Source organism: Zingiber officinale, chromosome 3B (assembly GCF_018446385.1).
Source record: "Zingiber officinale cultivar Zhangliang chromosome 3B, Zo_v1.1, whole genome shotgun sequence".
Classification (NCBI taxonomy): Eukaryota; Viridiplantae; Streptophyta; class Magnoliopsida; order Zingiberales; family Zingiberaceae; genus Zingiber; species Zingiber officinale.
The window spans coordinates 96,585,203-96,604,956 of record NC_055991.1 but is presented as its reverse complement, the minus strand read 5'-3'; the positions used below and the strand labels follow the sequence as shown (position 1 = coordinate 96,604,956).

Below are 19,754 nucleotides of genomic sequence, written 5' to 3'. Positions count from 1 at the left end.
CGTAGAGGACCAGTCACTTGGTGATCGGAAGTCCAACTGAAAGTTGGCAAAATGAAAGTCTAAGTGGGTCATGGGATACCAGACACTTAACATAAGAAGTCTAAGTGGGTCATAGAAGACTGAACACTTGGTATGAGAAGGAAAAATTCAAGTGGGTCATGGAGAACCAAACTCTTGGTGATGAAGGAAGTCTCGGCTATTCACGATGAACTGGACGCTGAGCAAAGGAAGTCTAGTAGGTTGAAATCAATCGGATACTAGACAAGAGAAAGTCCTTGCAAATCGTAAGACTGCATGCAAGGAAGGTCAACAAAGGTCAAGGATCATATTCTTGACGAGAGGTGGAAGCCCGAACAGATTATTGAATCAGATGCAAGGGTGATAATGATTCAGAAGCAAACCGATCAGCTAATTTGGAAATCAATTCAACGGATTGGGAGATCAATTCAACTGATTGAAAAAATTAATTGAATTAATTTGATCCAAAAGCAAGAAGAAATAAAACAATTCAATTGATTTAGGAAATTAGTCGACTGATATGGAAATTAGTTGAATCAATTTGGAAACCATTTGAATCAATTTGATCCAGAAGCAAATTAGTTAAACTGATTTGAGAAATTAGTTAACTAATATGAGAAATTAGTCGACTGATATGATCAAACAGGTTAAAAATGAGCCGTTCTGCAGGTTTCAACGGTCAAATTCATCAAATCAATAGACTGATTAGTAAAATCACTTAATTGATAGGCAAAAATTAGCCCGAGCAGCAGCCTTTAAAAGGTGATTTCGAAGAGGTTTGAAGAGGTCGGTTCTTGGAGATTCTGAAGCGAAGTACTAGTGCATTTTCGAGTCAACAAGAGGCATTTTCAACTAACAAGAGATCAAACACACAAGGTTTTGATTGTAAAGTCATTTTCGATTGTATTTGTGTTTGTTTTCTTGTTTCTTGTTGTGTTCTTGTAAGGACAAGTTGGTAGAGGCTTTTTCACCTCCAAAAATCTTTCGAGAAGAAAAGAGTCCATGGTGGAAGAAGATCAATAGTGTGGACCCTTGAATTAGTTATTTCAAGGAGGTGGATATCAAATAAACAAAGGTGTTGAACATGTGGAGTCGAGTTTGAAGCAAGGTTTCTGTTGTACATTGAACGACGAGCACAAAGCAATGATGAAAAGTTATCGAAACTATTCACACCCCCCTTCCCCCCCTAGCTCGCACGAGTCCTAACAAATAGTACAGTAGACTAGTACATAAGTTAATTAGGCAATAGACTTAGGGATGAATACAAACGAACAAAATGCTTTTGTTTAGGTGTTAGTCGACTAGGCAATTGACTAATACTTGAGTTGTTTTGCATCAGTCGACTATCCAAACCTAAATCTCCAAACACAAACAAAATGAGTTATTCAATTCTTTTAGATGTTAATTGACTAATAACTTGATCAATCATCTTAGCACCAAACAAAAATGAATAGATCGTTTTTGTTGGGGGCTAGTCGATTGGATGTTAAGGTCAATCAATTAATAAGTAGTCGAAAACTTTAAATAGAATTATTGATTAAACAATAACAACATGCAACGATTGGATACATATACACTATTGTTGAAGTAGTAGATTGAAGTATCCATTGCAGTATAGTAGGCTGATGAAATCATGTCAGCAAACGACTGATCAAGGATTTAGTTGATTGATCACAACTTGGAAAAGAACCAAGGTTGAAATGAAGCTGAAAGACGATAAATAAAAAAACTTGGGGATTCAGAATGGTTACTGAAATTTTCTTTCTTGTGATCATTGTAAAAGCTTTCTTTGGCCCCCTCTCTTCTACTCTTTTCTTGTACAACAGATAATTTTCAAATAGGTTCAGTCATTTGAATCCACACATCAGCGAATTGAATTTTGAAATTCATATGTTCCATGCCTTTTATTGATAGTTCAGTCAACTCAACCAAAGATCTAGTTGACTCAAATCTCATTCAATTGATTTCTTATTTAGACGACTCAATCCCAAAGAGAGCATTTTGTTCATGAGCCCAATAATTTGCAAACAACTCAACGCTTCAATTGACTTGATCAATAATTAATTGATTCAATTTGCTCGCTGATCCTAACTTTGCTTGGCTACATCTTGTAAGCCCATGCAAACCTATAAAATTGAGCTTGATCAACAGCTACAACCAAGAGCTTATTTATTGCTCCTTAGACAGAGGTTCTCTATCATCCAACTAAGTAGTCCTTACCTAATTTACCCACATCATCCACCAATGGTGTTGCTCAACATTCATTTATAATCTCTCACAACTCAATGTCTTCCAAGACTTTAAAAATGTCACATCAAATATGATGATGCCTCTAAAAGCTTTATACTGTAGGTCTCGACTAGCTTACCTAATACTCCATGCCTTCAAATCTTCCTTCAAAAGGTCTCACTTTTTTGCATGCCTAAAGATCATGCTTCCAAAACTTCACATATTCAATGTTCGTTCCTCTTTCTTCATCCATTTGTTGAAAACCCTTGCTTCTAAGACTTCAATCATCAACTTTCATATACCATCCTTTAACAATGTATCGTATGCAATAGGCTAAGTTCCTAATCAGTAGCATAGACAAGCCTAATTTAAACCTTTTGCCAAAAATATCTAGATATCCTAGTCAAATCCAATCACTTAGGGTATAATTGTACCAACATGACTTGTGTGTTAAAGCCTTGGACTTTGATTCCAAGTACTTAATGAGTTTGAGCACCTGCTCACAAGAGAATTCAGAACAATTTCTTATCAAGTTGTTGACTCAAAATTTTAAGGGTGTGTTTAGTTCAAGTTATCATGTATAACTTTGGTTATGTGATTATCAGGAAATCACATAACCAAGGTTATGAGAAATAAAACATAACCAAATATTATTTGGTTCAATTTAGGTAATGCAACAAAAATTTATTTGTTTGAAGGTATTAATGAATAACCTAATTTAATATTTACTATATTACCCTCAATTACAAAACAAACTATACATAATAATAATAATAATAATAATAATAATAATAATATTATTATTATTATTATTATTATTATTTAAACTCTACTATATTTTACTATATTTTCACGTTTTTCTTTATTTTTAGTTATTTTATTATTTTTTTATGTTTTTTTTATTTTTTTAATTTTTTTACTTTTTATTTATTTTAGGTTTTTTATCAATTTTTTTATGTTTTTTTACATTTTTTCTATTTTTAAATTTTTTAAACATTTTTTATTATTATTTAATTTTTTATGTTTTTTTTATTTTTAAAAATCTTTTTTATTTATTTCTATTTTTAATTTTTTTCTCATTTTTTAAATTTTTTATGTTTGTTCTATTTTTTTAATGTTTTTATATTTTTTTAAGTTTTTTTACAATTTTTTATTTTTTATGATTTTTTATGTTTTTTAAAATTTTAAATTTTATTTTTTATATTTTTCATTACTTTCTTTACGTTTTCCTTTTTTGTCACATTTTTCTCTTATCCGAGGGTATTTTGGGTAAAAAAAATCGTTAACCCCGAAATCAAGAAAAACCTCAATTTTTCGATTCTTGGTTGCATGTTCCTCTTACTGACATGTCAGGCATGGAACATTACTCAGAAATCATCGATTACCTAAATCAAACAGGATTTTTGTTGATAACCTTGGATGAATAACCAAGATTATCAAGAATAACCCCTAACCAAACGCAACCTAAGGGTGTGTTTGGTTTAAGTTATCATGTATAGGTAATCATATAACTAAGATTATGGAGATTAAAACATAACCAAATATTTGGTTCAACTTAAGTAATATAACAAAAACTTATTTATTTGAAGGTTTTAATGAATAACCTAGTTTAATATTTTACTATATTACCCTCAGTTACAAAATCAACCAAACATTTTTTCACGTTTTTCTTTATTTTTATGCGTTTTTTATTTTTTACGTTTTTTAAAATTTTTTATTTTTAATCTTTTACAATTTTTTTTATTTTTTTTATGTTTTTTATTTTTGTTATGTTTTTTTATTTTTATACGTTTTTTTTCCTTTCTTTTATTTTTTAAAAGTTTTTTTATTTTTAAGTTTTTTTTCTATTTTTTATTATTTTATGTTTCTTTATTATTTTTTTCGTTTTTTAATTTTTTTAAATTTTTTTTACGTTTTTTTAATTTTTATTTTTTATGATTTTTTAAACTTTAATTTATTTTTTATTTTTTTAGGTTTTTTATAAATTTTTTATGTTTTTTACATTTTTTCTATTTTTTATTTTTTAAACATTTTAAATTATTTTTAAAATTTTTTTTACTTATTTCTATTTTAATTTTTTTTCTTTTTCTCATTTTTTATATTTTTTATGGTTGTTCTATTTTTTTAATGTGTTTTTTTATTTTTTTAAGTTTTTTTACAATTTTTTATTTTTTTTTTATTTTTTATGATTTTTTATTTTTTTACGTTTTAAAAAAATTTTAAATTCCATTTTTTATATTTCTCATTACTTTCTTTACGTTTTTCTTTTTTACCACATTTTTCTCTTATCCAAGGGTATTTTGGGTAAAAAAAATCGTTAACCCCGAAATCAAGAAAAACCTCAGTTTTCCGATTACTAGTTGCATGCCCTTTTTGCTGACGTGTCGGACATGGAACATTACTCGGAAATCATCGATTACTTAAATCAAACAGGATTTTTGTTGATAACCTTTGATGAATAACCAAGATTATCAAGAATAACCCCTAACCAAACGCAACCTAAGGGTGTGTTTGATTTAAGTTATCATGTATAGGTAATCATATAACTAAGATTATGGAGAATAAAACATAACTAAATATTTGGTTCAACCTAAGTAATACAACAAAAACTTGTTTGTTTGAAGATTTTAATGAATAACCTAGTTTAATATTTTACTATATTACCCTCAGTTACAAAATCAACCAAACATTTTTTCATGTTTTTCTTTATTTTTATGCGTTTTTTATTTTTTACGTTTTTTTAATTTTTTTTTATTTTTAATCTTTTAAATTTTCTTATTTTTTTACGTTTTTTACTTTTTTTTTGTTTTTTTTAAGTTTTGTTTCTATTTTTTATTATTTTATGTTTTTTTTTTATTTTTTACGTTTTAAATTTTTTTTTTTACGTTTTTTCTATTTTTATTTTTTTAACTTTTTTTTTAAAATTTTTTTATTATTTTTATTTATTTTTTATGTTTTTTTAGATTTTTTATGTTTTTTTTTTTACATTTTATCTATTTTTATGTTTTTTTATATTTTTTTACATTTTATTATTATTTTTTTACGTTTTTAAATTTTTTACTTTTTTCGATTTTTTATTTTTTTATGTTTTTTCTATTTTTATTTTTTCTATTTTTTTTTATTTTTTTATTGTTTACATTTTATCTATTTTTTATGTTTTTTTATTTTTTTTACATTTTTTTATTATTTTTTATTTTGTACATTTTATCTATTTTTTATGTTTATTTTATTTTTTTTACATTTTTTATTATTTTTTATTTTTAAAATAATTTTATGTTTTTTTATTTTTTACATTTTATCTATTTTTTATGTTTTTTTTTATTTTTTTACATTTTATTATTATTTTTTTTACGTTTTGTTTTTATTTTAAATTTTAAATTTTAAATTTTTTGTTTTTTTCTTTAGGTTTTCCTTTTTTGGCACATTTTTCTTTAATCCAAGGGTTTTTTGGGTCAAAAAAATTTGTTAACCCCGGAATCAAGAAAAATCTTAATTTTTAGAGGTTTATCGATTTCGGATTATATGTCCATTTTGCTGACGTGTCGGATATGGAACATTACTTAAGAGTCATCAATTATCTAAACCAAATAAAATTTTCATTGATAATCTTAGATGAATAATTAAAATTATCAAGGATAACTCTAATCAAACACACCCTTATTTAATACCAGTTCCAACTAATACATTTTGTCCATTGTGATCGATTAGAAAATCCCCTAGTTAATTACTCAGGCAAATGTTATTGTTGGACAACCAACAACATATTACCAATTGTTCTAGGCCTTCCAATATAATTGACTGTTTAAACCGCCAATAAACGAAGGTAATATTTTTTCCCCCCACCAAACTCTCACATTTAATTGACTAGTTATTGATCAATTGAACTGCTCTAGTTGACTAAATTACCATCTAATCGACTAATCCTGTCAATGATCCCTCCTTCACTTAGCTTAATTGCACTCTTGTAAGCCTCGTGAAGTCGCACAACCTTGCTAAGTCAATAAAACATGAGATGAGATTGATAGTTCCGTTGACAAAGGCTCCAAACCAAACCCATTAGGTAATCTAATCTACCTAGATAAAAACATTATCTCTGATGGGTGCTATCCAAAAACAAAAGGCCTAAATAATAAAATAATTCTCATGATGATCTCTTATAACTTTCATACTTACAGGTCGAAACTTCGTCGATGCGATGCAGTACGTTATCCTTGAGTCCACCTCTTATTAAGCCTCTAGAAAATTCAATGCACCAAGATTCCCCAACTTGTTTCGTGTCATATGATCCTCCATGCTTAGAAGTACACCGCACATTTAACCATGAGCTATGATACATCCATGGAAAAATTTCAATAGATACATCATTTCATTTTTTTGGATCACATTATTTTATATATCTACCTTTGAACATTTTATTGAGATTCTTTCATTAAACATATCATTACTAAGATCCATCTAATGCCAGCCTGTAATCCATTTGATGCACCAATCTCGGATATATAGCTTGTTCTAAGTCATCCTTGCCTACAAGTTCACCTTTTGCACCAAACCTTCAAGCTATCACACCTACGTACAATCTCCATAATCACATCTACACCAACTTAATGCTCCTCGCCTTAAAATACCCTCCAACCTCCTATAAATTAAAGCCCCAACATTTTTTTTTTTAGGTCTACGAGCAATAACTGTAAATCAACTAAGTCATCAAGTTTGATATGAAGAATTGGCTACATTTGATAGGATATAATCTATTTTGTAATATAATTAAGATTATATTATAATATTGATTACTTTATTTAATAGAGTTTAAAAAAAATAAAAAGTAGATTTGTTATTTTAATGGTACCCCTAGTGTCGGCCTTACGGATATAGAGAAAGGTACATATAGGTACACAAGCAATAGGTGCATAGTAAGGTAAACCCTAGATCGTCAATTCCTGAGAATCGACCCCTGACCATTACGTCAAAGATGTCATGCGCCCACTGTCTGCACTACGTCCTGGGGATTACAAAATATAATAAAATTTTGTAATATGGATTACAAGACCAATACCATATAATCCGATTACATTACGAGGTCACAGTTTAACTAAAATTTAAATACCAAATATATCCCTAATCCATTTTCGGTATCAATCGGTCATTGACGTCACTTCTATCGCCGACCACCGGGGGTCGCTTCCGGTCGCCTTTCGTCGAACGCCACTAGCCGCCACCTCCGAGCATCGCTGGCCACTGCCTTCGGGTGCCACAGTCAACCACTACCGCCAATAGCCACCTCCAGGCACCGTCAACCACTAGCCGTCAGCGGCTACCGCCGCCGCTGGTCATCGGGCGTCACTACCACCGCCAGTCAATGAGGCCGCTGGCGCCACTGTCGCCACTTCCGGGCACCATTGGTCACCATCACCAACCGTCACTGTCGGCTCCGACAGAGGTGCGACGGTCGTTGCCATCGGTCATCGTCTTAGTAAAGGTCGCAAGATTTTTTTATCATTTTATAATAATACAAATTACATTTCTTATAAAAAATACATATATTATATTACTAAATATAATAATATAATACAAATTAAATTATAATACCAACTAAATTAATCAAACACAGCATAAGGTTAAATCAACTCGATCGTCTCAAGTCATCAAGTTTCATGAACTCCAAGTGAATTATTTCACGTCTATGCACATTTAATGCATATATCAAAATTATAGGTAAAATCTAATTAAAACATATGTAAATTAAAATAATATTTTAATTTTTAAAAAATTGAATCAAATATTTGTTAAATACAAATATTGATGTCGATAAATTTAAAGGAATATAAAAATAAAATGAAGTTTGAAATATTCCTTGATTCTCCTTCTGGAAGCAATTTGAAACGAACCGTGGCAGCAGCTGCGCGCAACGCGGGTAAGAACACGCCGTGCCCCGTTGACTGGAGGATGAAGTGGTCGAGGAGGGGTGACATGGCATGCCATCACTTGCGCTACCTCCCCCTCCCCATCTGTGGCATTCCAGTAAATAACTGTTCGTCCCTGCCCTTGCTTGTTTATACCGGCAGTAGTTGCCTTGTTGGAGCAGCCTTTGAATACGCAGCTGCTTTTCCTCCCCCCTTCTCCTTGGTTGCATCGGGAGAAGAAAAGAGGAAGAAACGAAACCCGCAAACGCCGTCGCCAAACTCGGCGGTCCTTCTCTTCCTCATCGATCGCCGAATTCTTCATTTCCAAAGGATCAAAAGGTTAGATTTGTATCCCCTCTTCGTATTCTTCGACCTTTTTGGCTACCGGTTGTCCATCCTTCTTCCGTCAAAATCTCTCCTCTTGAAATCAGTTTCTTCAGGGACATGGATATAGAATGTTATGTTGTAATTATTATTATTATTATTATGATGCTTCGGCGTTTGTTCTTCTTGTGTATACGAGTTTAGATAAAGTGTTATGTTGTGAATATTATTATGCTTTTCAGTTGGTGCGGTAAAGTTCAAGAAATATTTATACAGTAGTAACGAGGAAAGGGTTTGTCTTTTTTGCAGTATGCTTGAAAAGATCATCATGATCAAGCTGTGTAAGACTGCATAGATCATCCATCTATAAAAATGTATCCAAAATTATATCGCTAGTGCCCAAGGTATTATCTTTATTAGGAAGTAAGTTTACTGAGTTTTGTCTCACATTAATAATTCTAAGTTTAGAGTTTGATCATGAGTTTATAGATACCCATGGAATAGAGTCCAAATCATATGTGGTATTAGAGTCCAAATTCTAGGGTTAGAATTCCAAAAATTATTCACAAGAGGCTGACCTCTCGTCTACCTATCAGCCCCTTTTATTCAAATCTCTCTTCTTCCCCTCTAACAAGCAAGCTTATTTATCATTAGATTCTTCTTTCTCTCCTACCTTCTTTTCCTTGGGCTTCTCCGTTGCTCTGACAGTGTCCACATTATCTACACAATGAATGAAACTGTGATAACTGCAATAACACTTCCCAGTCGGATTAATGCTAATTTCTCTCTTCAAGCAGACCGGGCTTTATGCTATTCTTCCCATTGACTTGGATAGGAGAACGTCAATCCCCTCACTTTCGACTTTTGCTTAGACTAAAGGATAAATCTAACATTGCCATTGCAAGGGTGGGAGCTACTGCCAAGAAAGTGAAAAGGGTACAATTCAGGTACATTTAACCTCTTCTTCCTTCACCAAATCTAGAGTCCTCTCCTGGATCCACTAGTTCTCTTGGGTCCACTACACCTAGTTGCAGGTCCACAATGTCATATGGCTATTTGGATCCCCATCTATTTTGCTTCATTGTGCAGTGCTTCTACTTGAAAACAACCAGTCATATTGGTTGCTACACTTCTGCTCCTGCCACACACATTGTCTGCAAAGAGATCTCTTGTAAGCATAAAACAATAGGTCTTCCTTTCATCATATTGGTAGCAAACATGCATCCATTCGATGTGTTGTCTCGCATTTCCTATCCTAGCTGTGATGACCTCTTTTGTGTCATCTTTTGCGACCTACATTTCTAGAACTCGTCATCGTAAGTAAGATTTGAACCTATCTTCTTATGCTTGTAGTGATCTAGGTCTATTCTCACTAAATCTTGTTGCAACTGTATATCACCTTTACTTTAGAGCTAGTTAAGCTCCCTTGATCTTGTGTTGCCAATTGGTGTTCGAGCAAACTATCTTCCTATTTCTCCCAATCTTTGGTTGTGCTTCTTCCTATCAAGAAGCTTCACTCTTCTATAATTTGGTGCCTATTCAAATTGAGTGTCTTTCACAGTTGATGTGTGGCTTCCCCCTTCGTTTAACAAGTCTAGGAGGAGAGATATTCTTATCTTCGATTTGATGGTCTTCCAATGCCATCAGTTGTTTCATTTTCCTTAATTTGCTCTTTGGACTTTTGTAACTTGCCCTCTTTTACCTCTTAGTACAATTTTTTTCCTTCTAATAGAACACCAAATCAAATTGAAACTCCCATGGAAATCGATACCAAGTTGATGCTGCACGGGATAATTATCTCATATGGAGAACAAACGTCACACAGAAAATATTATTAGAATCGAAAAGTTAATTTATACTAGGAGGTATAGGGCCTTTTACATAACAAAAGGGCCTAATCTCCTTAACAATTTTTCTTAAATACAAGGACTAACTTACCCTAAGAAATCTAGCAAGCTTTTAAAAATTTATAACTCAAAATTAAAACTAATTCTAATTAAGCATAAACTTTAAACTGCATCAGTCTCTTGATTAAAATAAAGATCATATCTTTGATCTTAAAGATCATTCTTTAAAGATCATATCTTTATTTCCTCTATGAATTTATGACCAAAATCCACTAATAAATTGATGGTGGGTACACCAAGGTTTTTCTTTTATACCGCAATGCCTCTATTAATTATATTTTAGCACACATAAGAATGATTATTGTAGGTTTATAATTTATTATGTAATTAATCCTAAAAATATAGTGGAACACACTTTTCAGTTAGTTTAACTGTTTCACTCAAACCATTGTGCTATGGGATTTTTTTCTATCATTTAATAGTTGTCCTCAACAAGTCAGGTTTGTTCAATTAATATGGGCAATGCTTCACAATTGAAATGTCTTCTGCGTTTGCTAAGCAATCAAGAAATGTATTAGAATTCAATCATCCATCTAAAGTAACGGGGCATCTCCTTTGCATGTCTAGGTTATGTCAATTTTTGTTTTAGTAAAGTGACTAGATTTTTCTCTGAAAATAGTGCAATATGATTGAGGGCAAGGTTGCCAATTATCTATGGAGCTATATATATATGGATGATAATATTCATTAAAATTATTCGAATGATTCAATCTAGTTTTCATAACACTAAGTTCATTGTCAAAATGAATATAGTTGGTTACATCTTTTATGTATTTGGTAGCAACAATGGTGTTTCGTCTTTTTATGTGGATGCAAGTATTTTAATCACAATTTTGCTTTTAAAATAAAGCAATGTGGTAAATTAGGTCGATAACGAAATTTTTAAATGATGAACCTATTCTAGCTAAAATATGATGGATGATGCATAAACTAGATGAAGGATTATTTGTATGATCTTTTTGTTTTTAGTTTTTTTAAAGACGTATGATGGTTGGATAAAGAAATGATGAGTTTATTAATGTGACTGATGATGAATCTGGAATGATGGTACAAAGGTTTTATTTAAAAAACTAATTAAATGCAAGAATTTAAACTAACCAAATAAATAAAAATTATTTTCAGAAATAGAGGTTGCGCTCCTATCAAAATTATACAACTCAACTCCATTTGTTGAAGTTATTATCCATATATCTTTGTCAATCAACAAGATAGTAATGCAGAATATGCATTTCAATTTGCGAGACCTCTTGGCATAGACACTAAATCAGTCTTACTTGAAATACTAATCCTTTCACAATATCCATATATAAGTCCATAGACAATCCAAACCTGGACAGAATTTCAATGTGTTGAACTGACAAGTTAAAAGTTATTTTTTCTGTTGCTACTCTTTTTGAGCTATGGAAAAGAGAGGATCAATCAAAATGTCACCAGGCAATTTACCGTTTGGTCTTGTAGTCTCCAGAATAACCTAATTCCCATGCCTATAGAAGAATAATGTCTGAATTAAGAGAAAAAGGATGCAGAGAGTTCATGCTGGAAAAAGATGATGTAATGGCACATTGTTTTTTTTTTTAAACATATATATTTTTTATTTTGAAAACAAAATGAAGTATAAAGTGTATGGTGCTATGCCATTCAACACTAAGGATGTGGACCTTGATGCCCCATAGGAGGCAGAATACTTCTTCCTGATTTGAACTGTTTGAGACTGGGTCTTTGAGCAAAGACTATGCACTCACAATATAAACAAGGTTGAAGATTACAAGCACACCTTTAATGGAGAAGAGGAGGGCAGTGTGTTGGTGTTGGGCGTTAACAGAGGTTCGACGTTCTAGCATCGGCCAACACATGTAATGGCTAGAGATGGTTCTAACACTAGTGGAGGCTTGATGTCATTTGAACAAAGAGCCAACAGGCAGGGAACATGTGTGCAACTCACATGAAAGGCAATTGTGGAAGGAGGTTGGACAATTCACAAAGGTGCTGATAGCTCAACTCGCAACTTGCAACTCGCTAGAGAAGTGGTAGGTGATGGTGCTTATAGTGCACTGAGCTATGCTATAATTTCTACTAGAGAAGTCATTCAACAATCAATAAAGGTGCTCTCTCTCTCTCTCTCTCTCTCTCTCTCTCTAACAACTATTGGCTCCAAACCTCACAAACAACGGTGTTAAGATCATACGAATTTATACAACTCTTATCAAATAAGGGTTTGGTCTCATGGGCAAAAATTGCCTATAGAGAAGATTTATAGTTCTATTTTTGGTGAGTTAAAAAAAAAGTGTGTTGGAGAAGAGGTAGACACATCTAAATGGGTATTGAACGAGGGTTCATGTGTAGGATCGAGGAAAGATGGTTGTGACTCCTCTCATGAAAGCGGGGAGAGAAAAGCGGACAGGTTACCATATGAGCCAAATAAGATTTGTTCTCTATGCCAGTTGCAAGATGAATCAAATGCGCACATCTTCTTTGACTGCCCCATCACTCGGGCTCTATGGGATAAGGTAAAGAGATGGATAGACATTAGATATGAGATCCGAACAATTGAAGAGTTATTCTAGATTTTTGGCTAGCACTATAAAAGCGGAAGTTGCATCATAAAAGCAAGGCACCTTGCTGTTTCGAGTATGATTTATGTATTGTGGGAAGCTTGTAATAGATATTGTTTTGAAGATCTTGCTCCCGATCTTGATAGGATGTTCCGCAAACTATAGATACATGTGTATCGACTTATGGATTTCTAGTGATTGTATGCTCTTTATTCTAAGCTCTTAGTGCTACTCTCTTGAGACATTTATAAAACATTCACCTTTCCCCCAAAAAAAAAGGGAGAGAAAAACATGAGAGAGAACATTAGAAAAATACCAAACACTAATCAGGATTCAGCTTTAATTCCACTTGATGCAGCACCAAAATTGAATTAAAACTCATAGAGAATTGACCTCAAATTAACACGATATAGGGGAATAATCAGCTCACTCTAAGAGCAAATCTCATACAGAGAAATCTTACACTAGGAAAAGTTTTATTAAAATTGAAGAGTTAACTTATAAGAGAAGAGAGGTCTAGAAACTTTTTATAGAACAGTTAAAACGCTTAATCTCCTAAACTAATTTAACTAAAGACAAGGTCTAACTTTTCCTAATAAATATAACAATAACAATAACAACAACAACTAAGCCTTATCTCACTAGGTGGGATCAGTCATATGGATCCTTTTACGTCATTGAGCTCTATCTCTTACTATATCATCATCTATACTTAAATAAATTTTATTTTATTTTATTGTTGCTAATCAAATCTTTTTTGGTCTTCCTCGTTTGATATACGTGTTTGTCATAGTTTCACATCGTAATAAATATTAAAATTAGATTGTTCCACTCTTCTTTCAATGTTGTTATCATTTTTGCTTTGTCCAACAAAGGGAAAGGGTTGAGTTATGCTATCCATCCCTAGTGAAAACTTGAAGAAGAAAAAAAAAAACTGTTTTCATTTTTCTTAGCAAAGTGTTGAATTGTGCTGTCAAATCCTTTCTGTGGACCTCTCGTGCTCTTTCTTTTTTCCTTTAATCTATTACATGTTGTATGCACACCTTTTGGAAAAAGTATTCGAGATATGTCCTGAGATGACTTTTCATTCTTGTTTCGCCTTTTCCTTCTTTTTTATCTTGTCTCCTTGTTGATGTGTTGGTCTAGGGTCAAACACATCAATGGTTGATCCTACATTGAAGGGATCATCCCTTACATGCCTCAGCTATTTCTAGATTTTTATTGATCTGAGGTCAAAGGAATTACTGGTTGTGTGCTTCATTAACTCCTTAAGTTGTTTTCCCATACATGCTTGTCCCATGCTATTTCTAATTCAAGCAACAAATTGGATAAAGATAGTTTTTATTCACGGGCTTAAAGGAGAGTGTTAAAGGTATTGGTTTATTAGGCATTACATGGCGGGATTCAGTCCCACATACTTTTAGGTTTACGGTTCCATCGTGAGTATATATACACCCATGTATGACTATTTCATCATAATTCATAAGACAATACAATATTTTCCTACCCCAAATTCTACATCTAATAGTATTCACTTTTTAAAATTCTTGTATATATCTTATTTGCATTTTGTTTAGCTTCTTTTAAAGCTTACAATTTCTACTGTAACCTATTCAAGTTATCTACCTACATGTTTTATTGGCTTTCTTTGAATATGTCCATATCATCTTAGTTTTTCTGGATATTTTTTTATTTCATCTTTCCTACTAATACCAAACAACATTTCATTATTGTGAAAGTACTGAGAAGTCTCACATGACTCATCCTTTGCCATCAGTTCTAGACATAACAAATGATTTGCTGTACAAACGCTAGGGTCCTGGAGCTGGGTAGAACTGAGATGCACAAGATCCACCAACTTACAAGGTCTAAACAATATGTCATTGTATAGTCCTGATCATCATCTTAGAGTTTTAACTGAAAAGGCCTTGTAAAAGCCTTTTAACTCAAGATTGAATATCAGTTAGGCATATCATCCTCAAACTTTCATGATGTTTCTTATCTCATTTGTGAAAATTTGTACATATATTGTCTAAAAGTTCTCCGTTAGACACACTAGAATCAGATAGTTATGTTGGATGCATCTCCAGGAGACAGGAGTCCAATACTAGGATTGCGACATAGTAGAATCCTTTTCCTATGATTATTTCTTTGCAAAGCTACTCAAACATTTATTTTGTTTCTTTTGGCTTATAATAGCATTCATGCAAACCTCAGTCTAGTCATCACTAAGATCTAGAATTGTGTAATTAAGAATTTAGAGTAAACTAGTTTTATTATCTATCTAGCACTAACTCAAATTTTAAAATGTAACACTTTTATCTACCTGACTTCTGTTATCCTTATGTTGTAGCACCGGAGTTGCTTTCTTTGGAAACAATTGGTTGTCTTTTGTCTGTATTAAGCATTGAAGATGTAATCCTAATGCATAGAGTCTTTTATTTAGTTTTTTTACATACAGATCTTTATGGATCTTTCTTTGGCTATTTCTTCGAAAGGTTTAGAGTTTATTATTTTTGCAATAAAAATTTGTCTATGTACAAAATAAGAGCACATTTTGTGATTGCTATTTCTCCCTAAGCTTTAGCAAGAATGGAATGCACTTCCTAAGGTGATAATACCCAATAATTTTCTCTAATGTTTTAAAGAGAGATCTTCTCAAATAAATTATCTACCTATTCTCTTTGCTAAAAGAAACATCAAAAAGCATGACTAGTAAAAAGTTGTGAATACATTTCTTTTTTCTTTTGTTTTAATTGTATCAAGATCATTCCTTCCCTTATATTTGGCATATCCTGTTTTATAAACATGATAGCACTTAGCACTTTTCAATTGAATTTCTTCCTATTCATATGCCTTGTCTAACAGGTTTTCTCGACTACCATGTCAAATTCACCTGAGATGTTAGTGAAAAACAGTGATACCCCTGAGCTACACACAATGGAAGAAGAATATGCAAGACTAGTGTTGCCAAGAGAGACCATATTATCCAATTTTGATTCTCGGCAGTCGTCAGTTCAAACAGATAAAAAGTCCTACATCTGGTGGATGAAAATGCTTTTCATCTGCCTTCTTTTGGTGCTACTCATTTCTATCCTTGTGAAATGGGGAATTCCATTTGTTTTTGAAAAGGTAACTCATTTTCCCTTTCTCCATTCCGTTCACTTAAATTTCTTGATCTTCTCTATGTTAAGACAGGAAGTTTCATTCCAGCACTCCTGGCTTATTTCTAGGTTGCATATGCTTGTGGTATTTGAGCAGGAAGTCTTGTGCAACATGAATTAAGAAGCTAACACCTCATCAAAATAAAACCTCATGTGAGATTTATTGGTATATAAATATCCAAACTACTCCCTAACATGGTTTTTAGGTCCAATAACTTCTTGCTCTGCCAATGATATTCTGCCTTGATGTTTTGTTAGTTTCTCACCGGCAGTACTATAAATTCACACATTCATGTTCCTTGTTTGGCTCTGATATTAAGCTAGATTAGTTTTGATCTCAAAATAATTCAGTTGTTTTGATAAATTTGTAACCTATAGAACATGTCCTGGTGGTATCACCATGGTATGCAATTTTTATAGATATCTTTGTTTAGAAAAAATATACAAATATTTGCACAAGTATCATTTATTTGCCATGTTGATCTTGTGCTCAACTGCTCAATAGATTCTTCTACCAATGATGGAGTGGGAAGCAACTGCTTTTGGGCGGCCAGTTCTTGCTTTAGTACTCGTTGCATCCTTGGCTTTGTTCCCAGTTATTCTAGTTCCTTCTGGACCATCCATGTGGCTTGCGGGAATGATTTTTGGATATGGTCTTGGATTTATCATAATCATGGTAGGAACTACAATTGGCATGGTGTTACCTTATTTTATCGGTTTACTATTTCGTGAGCAAATACATGTACGACCTTTCTCTTCTCTATTTTCATTTTTTCCCCATACAAATAAACCCAAACTGAAGATCCAAGTTAATCTTTGTTTTTTCTCCCTGATCAACATATGCAGAGGTGGTTGAGTAAATGGCCACAGCAGGCTACCATACTTAGGCTGGCAGGGGAAGGAACTTGGTTTCAACAATTTCAAGTTGTTACACTATTTAGGATTTCACCATTTCCATATACGATCTTCAATTATGTAGTAGTAGTGACGAGTATAAAGTTTGAACCTTATTTTTGTGGTTCAATTGCTGGAATGATACCGGAAGCTTTCCTCTACATTTACAGGTTAGTGATCTGTTTGCTGGTCCATTTAAATTTCCATCCTCTTCGCTTGTGAACAGATCAAATATTTGTTTATTCTCAGTTTAAGACTCTGATATATATATATATATATACACACCACCATGTGAAAGAGTTGGTTAGCCTTAGCACATTGATCTCTTTGACCATATTCCTTCTTGACATTCCATTTTGCTGGAAGCTTTTTCCGTGTTTCTAGTTTATGTATACTTGTGACTAAGTTAATCATATTTAAAAGTTTACTGAATTTTGGGTTGATGCAGTGGACGATTGATACTGACATTGGCAGATATGCAATATGGAAAGTATACCATGAAACCATTGGAGATTGTTTACAATATCGTATCCTTTATAGTTGCTGTTGCCATTACAATTGCCTTCACAGTTTATGCAAGGCGAGCTTTGAATGATCTTAAAGAGGCAGAAAGCAGTAACAGTGAAGACATCCATGCAAATCATAATTTGATGGAGCTTGATAAATTTCCATAAGAGAGAACATGGTCTTGTTCTCTGCCAATCACTGATGTGTGATATAAAAGCATAGTGGAAGTCTCTAACCATCTTTGCTTGTAATATAAAAAGATTCATGCTCTTGAAGATTGGTAAGAAAAAGATAAATAGATTGACCATGCAACACAATTATCAGGCGAATCATTACGCAGACAATTACAGTGTACAATTTTGCTGGCTAGTTTCTTTTATTTATCAGCATTTTGTATAAATGTATGTGTTCTTTTGTTTATCAACTTTTTGTACAAATGCGTGCTTTCTTTCACCAGCATGATGAAATTCATTTTCCAGGAAACGTGAATCAGTGTGAAGAAATAATATTTGGATCGTTGGGAATAGAATTGTATGAGTTGATTGTAGTAAACAGTGATTATACTCATTTTAGGTGTCATTCATAATTCGTTCCTAGGTTATGTGAAGCGAGAAAAATTATGGGGTTAGTTTATAATTGACCATTATGTTGATTAGGGGGTGGAAGGATTTTTTTTCGAGGGCAAATACCCGTTAGAATAGACCTTTGTCAATCCGTCCTTAAATCAATACGGAGAAGGTAAATTATGGATGGTTATTAGTCATTAGTACAAGCCTAAATATGGGGAAAATATGCTTAGAGCCGAGCATGTGTTGATGTGGCAAAAGACGATTCACTCGCCCCTAGCGCCCTTGCCAATTCGTCCCTAGGCTAACACGGAGGAAGTAAATCACGGATGACTATTAATTATTAGTGCATGTGTTAAGGCATGAGAGGAGGCAATTCGGACACGTCGAGTTTTGACTCTAAAATTTTATATGGTAATATCTTATATTTTAACCACCGCACCGTCTCGAGGGGTCGTCGGGCATGTGTTGAACTATAGTCAAGTTGAGATGTATGTCATTGTCTACCAATGACATTTTACGGTCGTAAGCTTTTCCTGGAGTCCGGCAGCACCTCCAGTACGTTAAAGTGAGGTTGATGCATCTATCAATAAGAATACAATATTTTCTCAAAGGGCGCACTACATTTTAGTGAGAATGGATTGCATATCAGAGGGTGATTCATTTTATGAATTGGTTCATTTTAATAGATCCTATTATTTAAATAGATGAGATTTATCATAATCCACCAATCACAATCAATGGACTATCCTCTGGTCTGTAATTTATGGATCATCCTCTGATCCGCAATTTGCAGACTATCCTCTGGTCTACAATTTACGGACCAGAGAATCCTGTTTACATTTTGGTACCTTGCTTGGAGGAATCATTCCAATGTCTTACGTCCTACGCCTTACGTCCTACGTCCTACATCCTACGTCCTACGTCTTGTACATAAATTGTTAGAAATTATAAATGAGAAATCAAAAGGTTTAAGTGTTTTTTGGATAGTTAAAGAGTAACATCTTATGAAGAGGTAGTGTGTCTCTTAGGAAAGGATGCAATCTACATCATCCAATTCAAAATGGATGGATATGATCTAATTGAACCAAGAGATTCTTATATCCCTACATTTAGTATAAATAAAGTCCTTCACATCCTCATTTCATTCACTTAATTCCTTCCAAGCAAAGCAAGCATTGCATTCCATACTTGCATTGGAGAGTTCGAGAAACCTTCTTCTGTTCGGAGGTCTTGTAATTTGCAGTACTGCTATCGCAAGATAAAGTCGTTGTATCTTGGGAGACGATTGTCGTGTTCCGTGAGCACCGTGTGCGGAGCAAATTCGTCTTAAAGAGATAGAGTCTAACTCTAGCCTCGACTTCGTCAAAATGGTGGTATACCATCATTCTGCCCGCGCTCAGATTGCACCAATACAAAGATCCCAACATTTTTAAGACGAATTCTAATCGTGCAAACTGATGGTTGAGATCAACAATGGTTCGACCGCCATTCCACACGGAGAAAAGCCGGAGAAGTTCAACGGAACCAACTTCAAACGATGGTAGCAAAAGATGTTGTACAACGCTAAACCTCGTACGATTTCTGCATAAAGACCCACCAGCTGCTACGGAAGGAAAGTCCAATAATAAGGTTGCATGTGATACATGGGCGCATGGAGATTTCTTGTGCCACAACTACGTTCTCAACGCAT

At 33.1% G+C, this 19,754-nt stretch overlaps 1 protein-coding gene across 3 annotated transcripts; it reads left to right on the top strand.

The window, feature by feature from the left end:
* The first annotated feature begins 8,249 nt into the window (after window positions 1–8,249).
* On the top strand, window positions 8,250–17,895 carry LOC121967143 (TVP38/TMEM64 family membrane protein YdjX-like). 3 transcript variants are annotated; one of them, XM_042517190.1, is made up of 6 exons: window positions 8,252–8,486; window positions 14,746–14,796; window positions 15,799–16,062; window positions 16,600–16,836; window positions 16,941–17,158; window positions 17,437–17,895. In XM_042517190.1, exons 3-6 carry the CDS (start codon window positions 15,814–15,816, stop codon window positions 17,660–17,662), a joined length of 930 nt encoding a protein of 309 aa, XP_042373124.1. In that variant the 5' UTR covers window positions 8,252–8,486; window positions 14,746–14,796; window positions 15,799–15,813; the 3' UTR covers window positions 17,663–17,895. The 3 variants fall into 3 exon arrangements, with proteins under 3 accessions (XP_042373125.1, XP_042373124.1, XP_042373123.1); XM_042517191.1 differs by lacking the exon at window positions 14,746–14,796 and having other exon boundaries at window positions 8,250–8,486; window positions 16,600–16,770; XM_042517189.1 differs by lacking the exon at window positions 14,746–14,796 and having other exon boundaries at window positions 8,256–8,486.
* The last annotated feature ends 1,859 nt before the right edge of the window (window positions 17,896–19,754 follow it).

Coding starts and splice junctions, on each gene's coding strand:
- LOC121967143 (XM_042517190.1), top strand. CDS start 15,814: ATGTCAAATTCACCTGAGATGTTAGTGAAAAACAGTGATACCCCTGAG. Junction 16,063..16,599: donor TTCCATTTGTTTTTGAAAAG/GTAACTCATTTT, acceptor ACTGCTCAATAG/ATTCTTCTACCAATGATGGA. Junction 16,837..16,940: donor TATTTCGTGAGCAAATACAT/GTACGACCTTTC, acceptor CAACATATGCAG/AGGTGGTTGAGTAAATGGCC.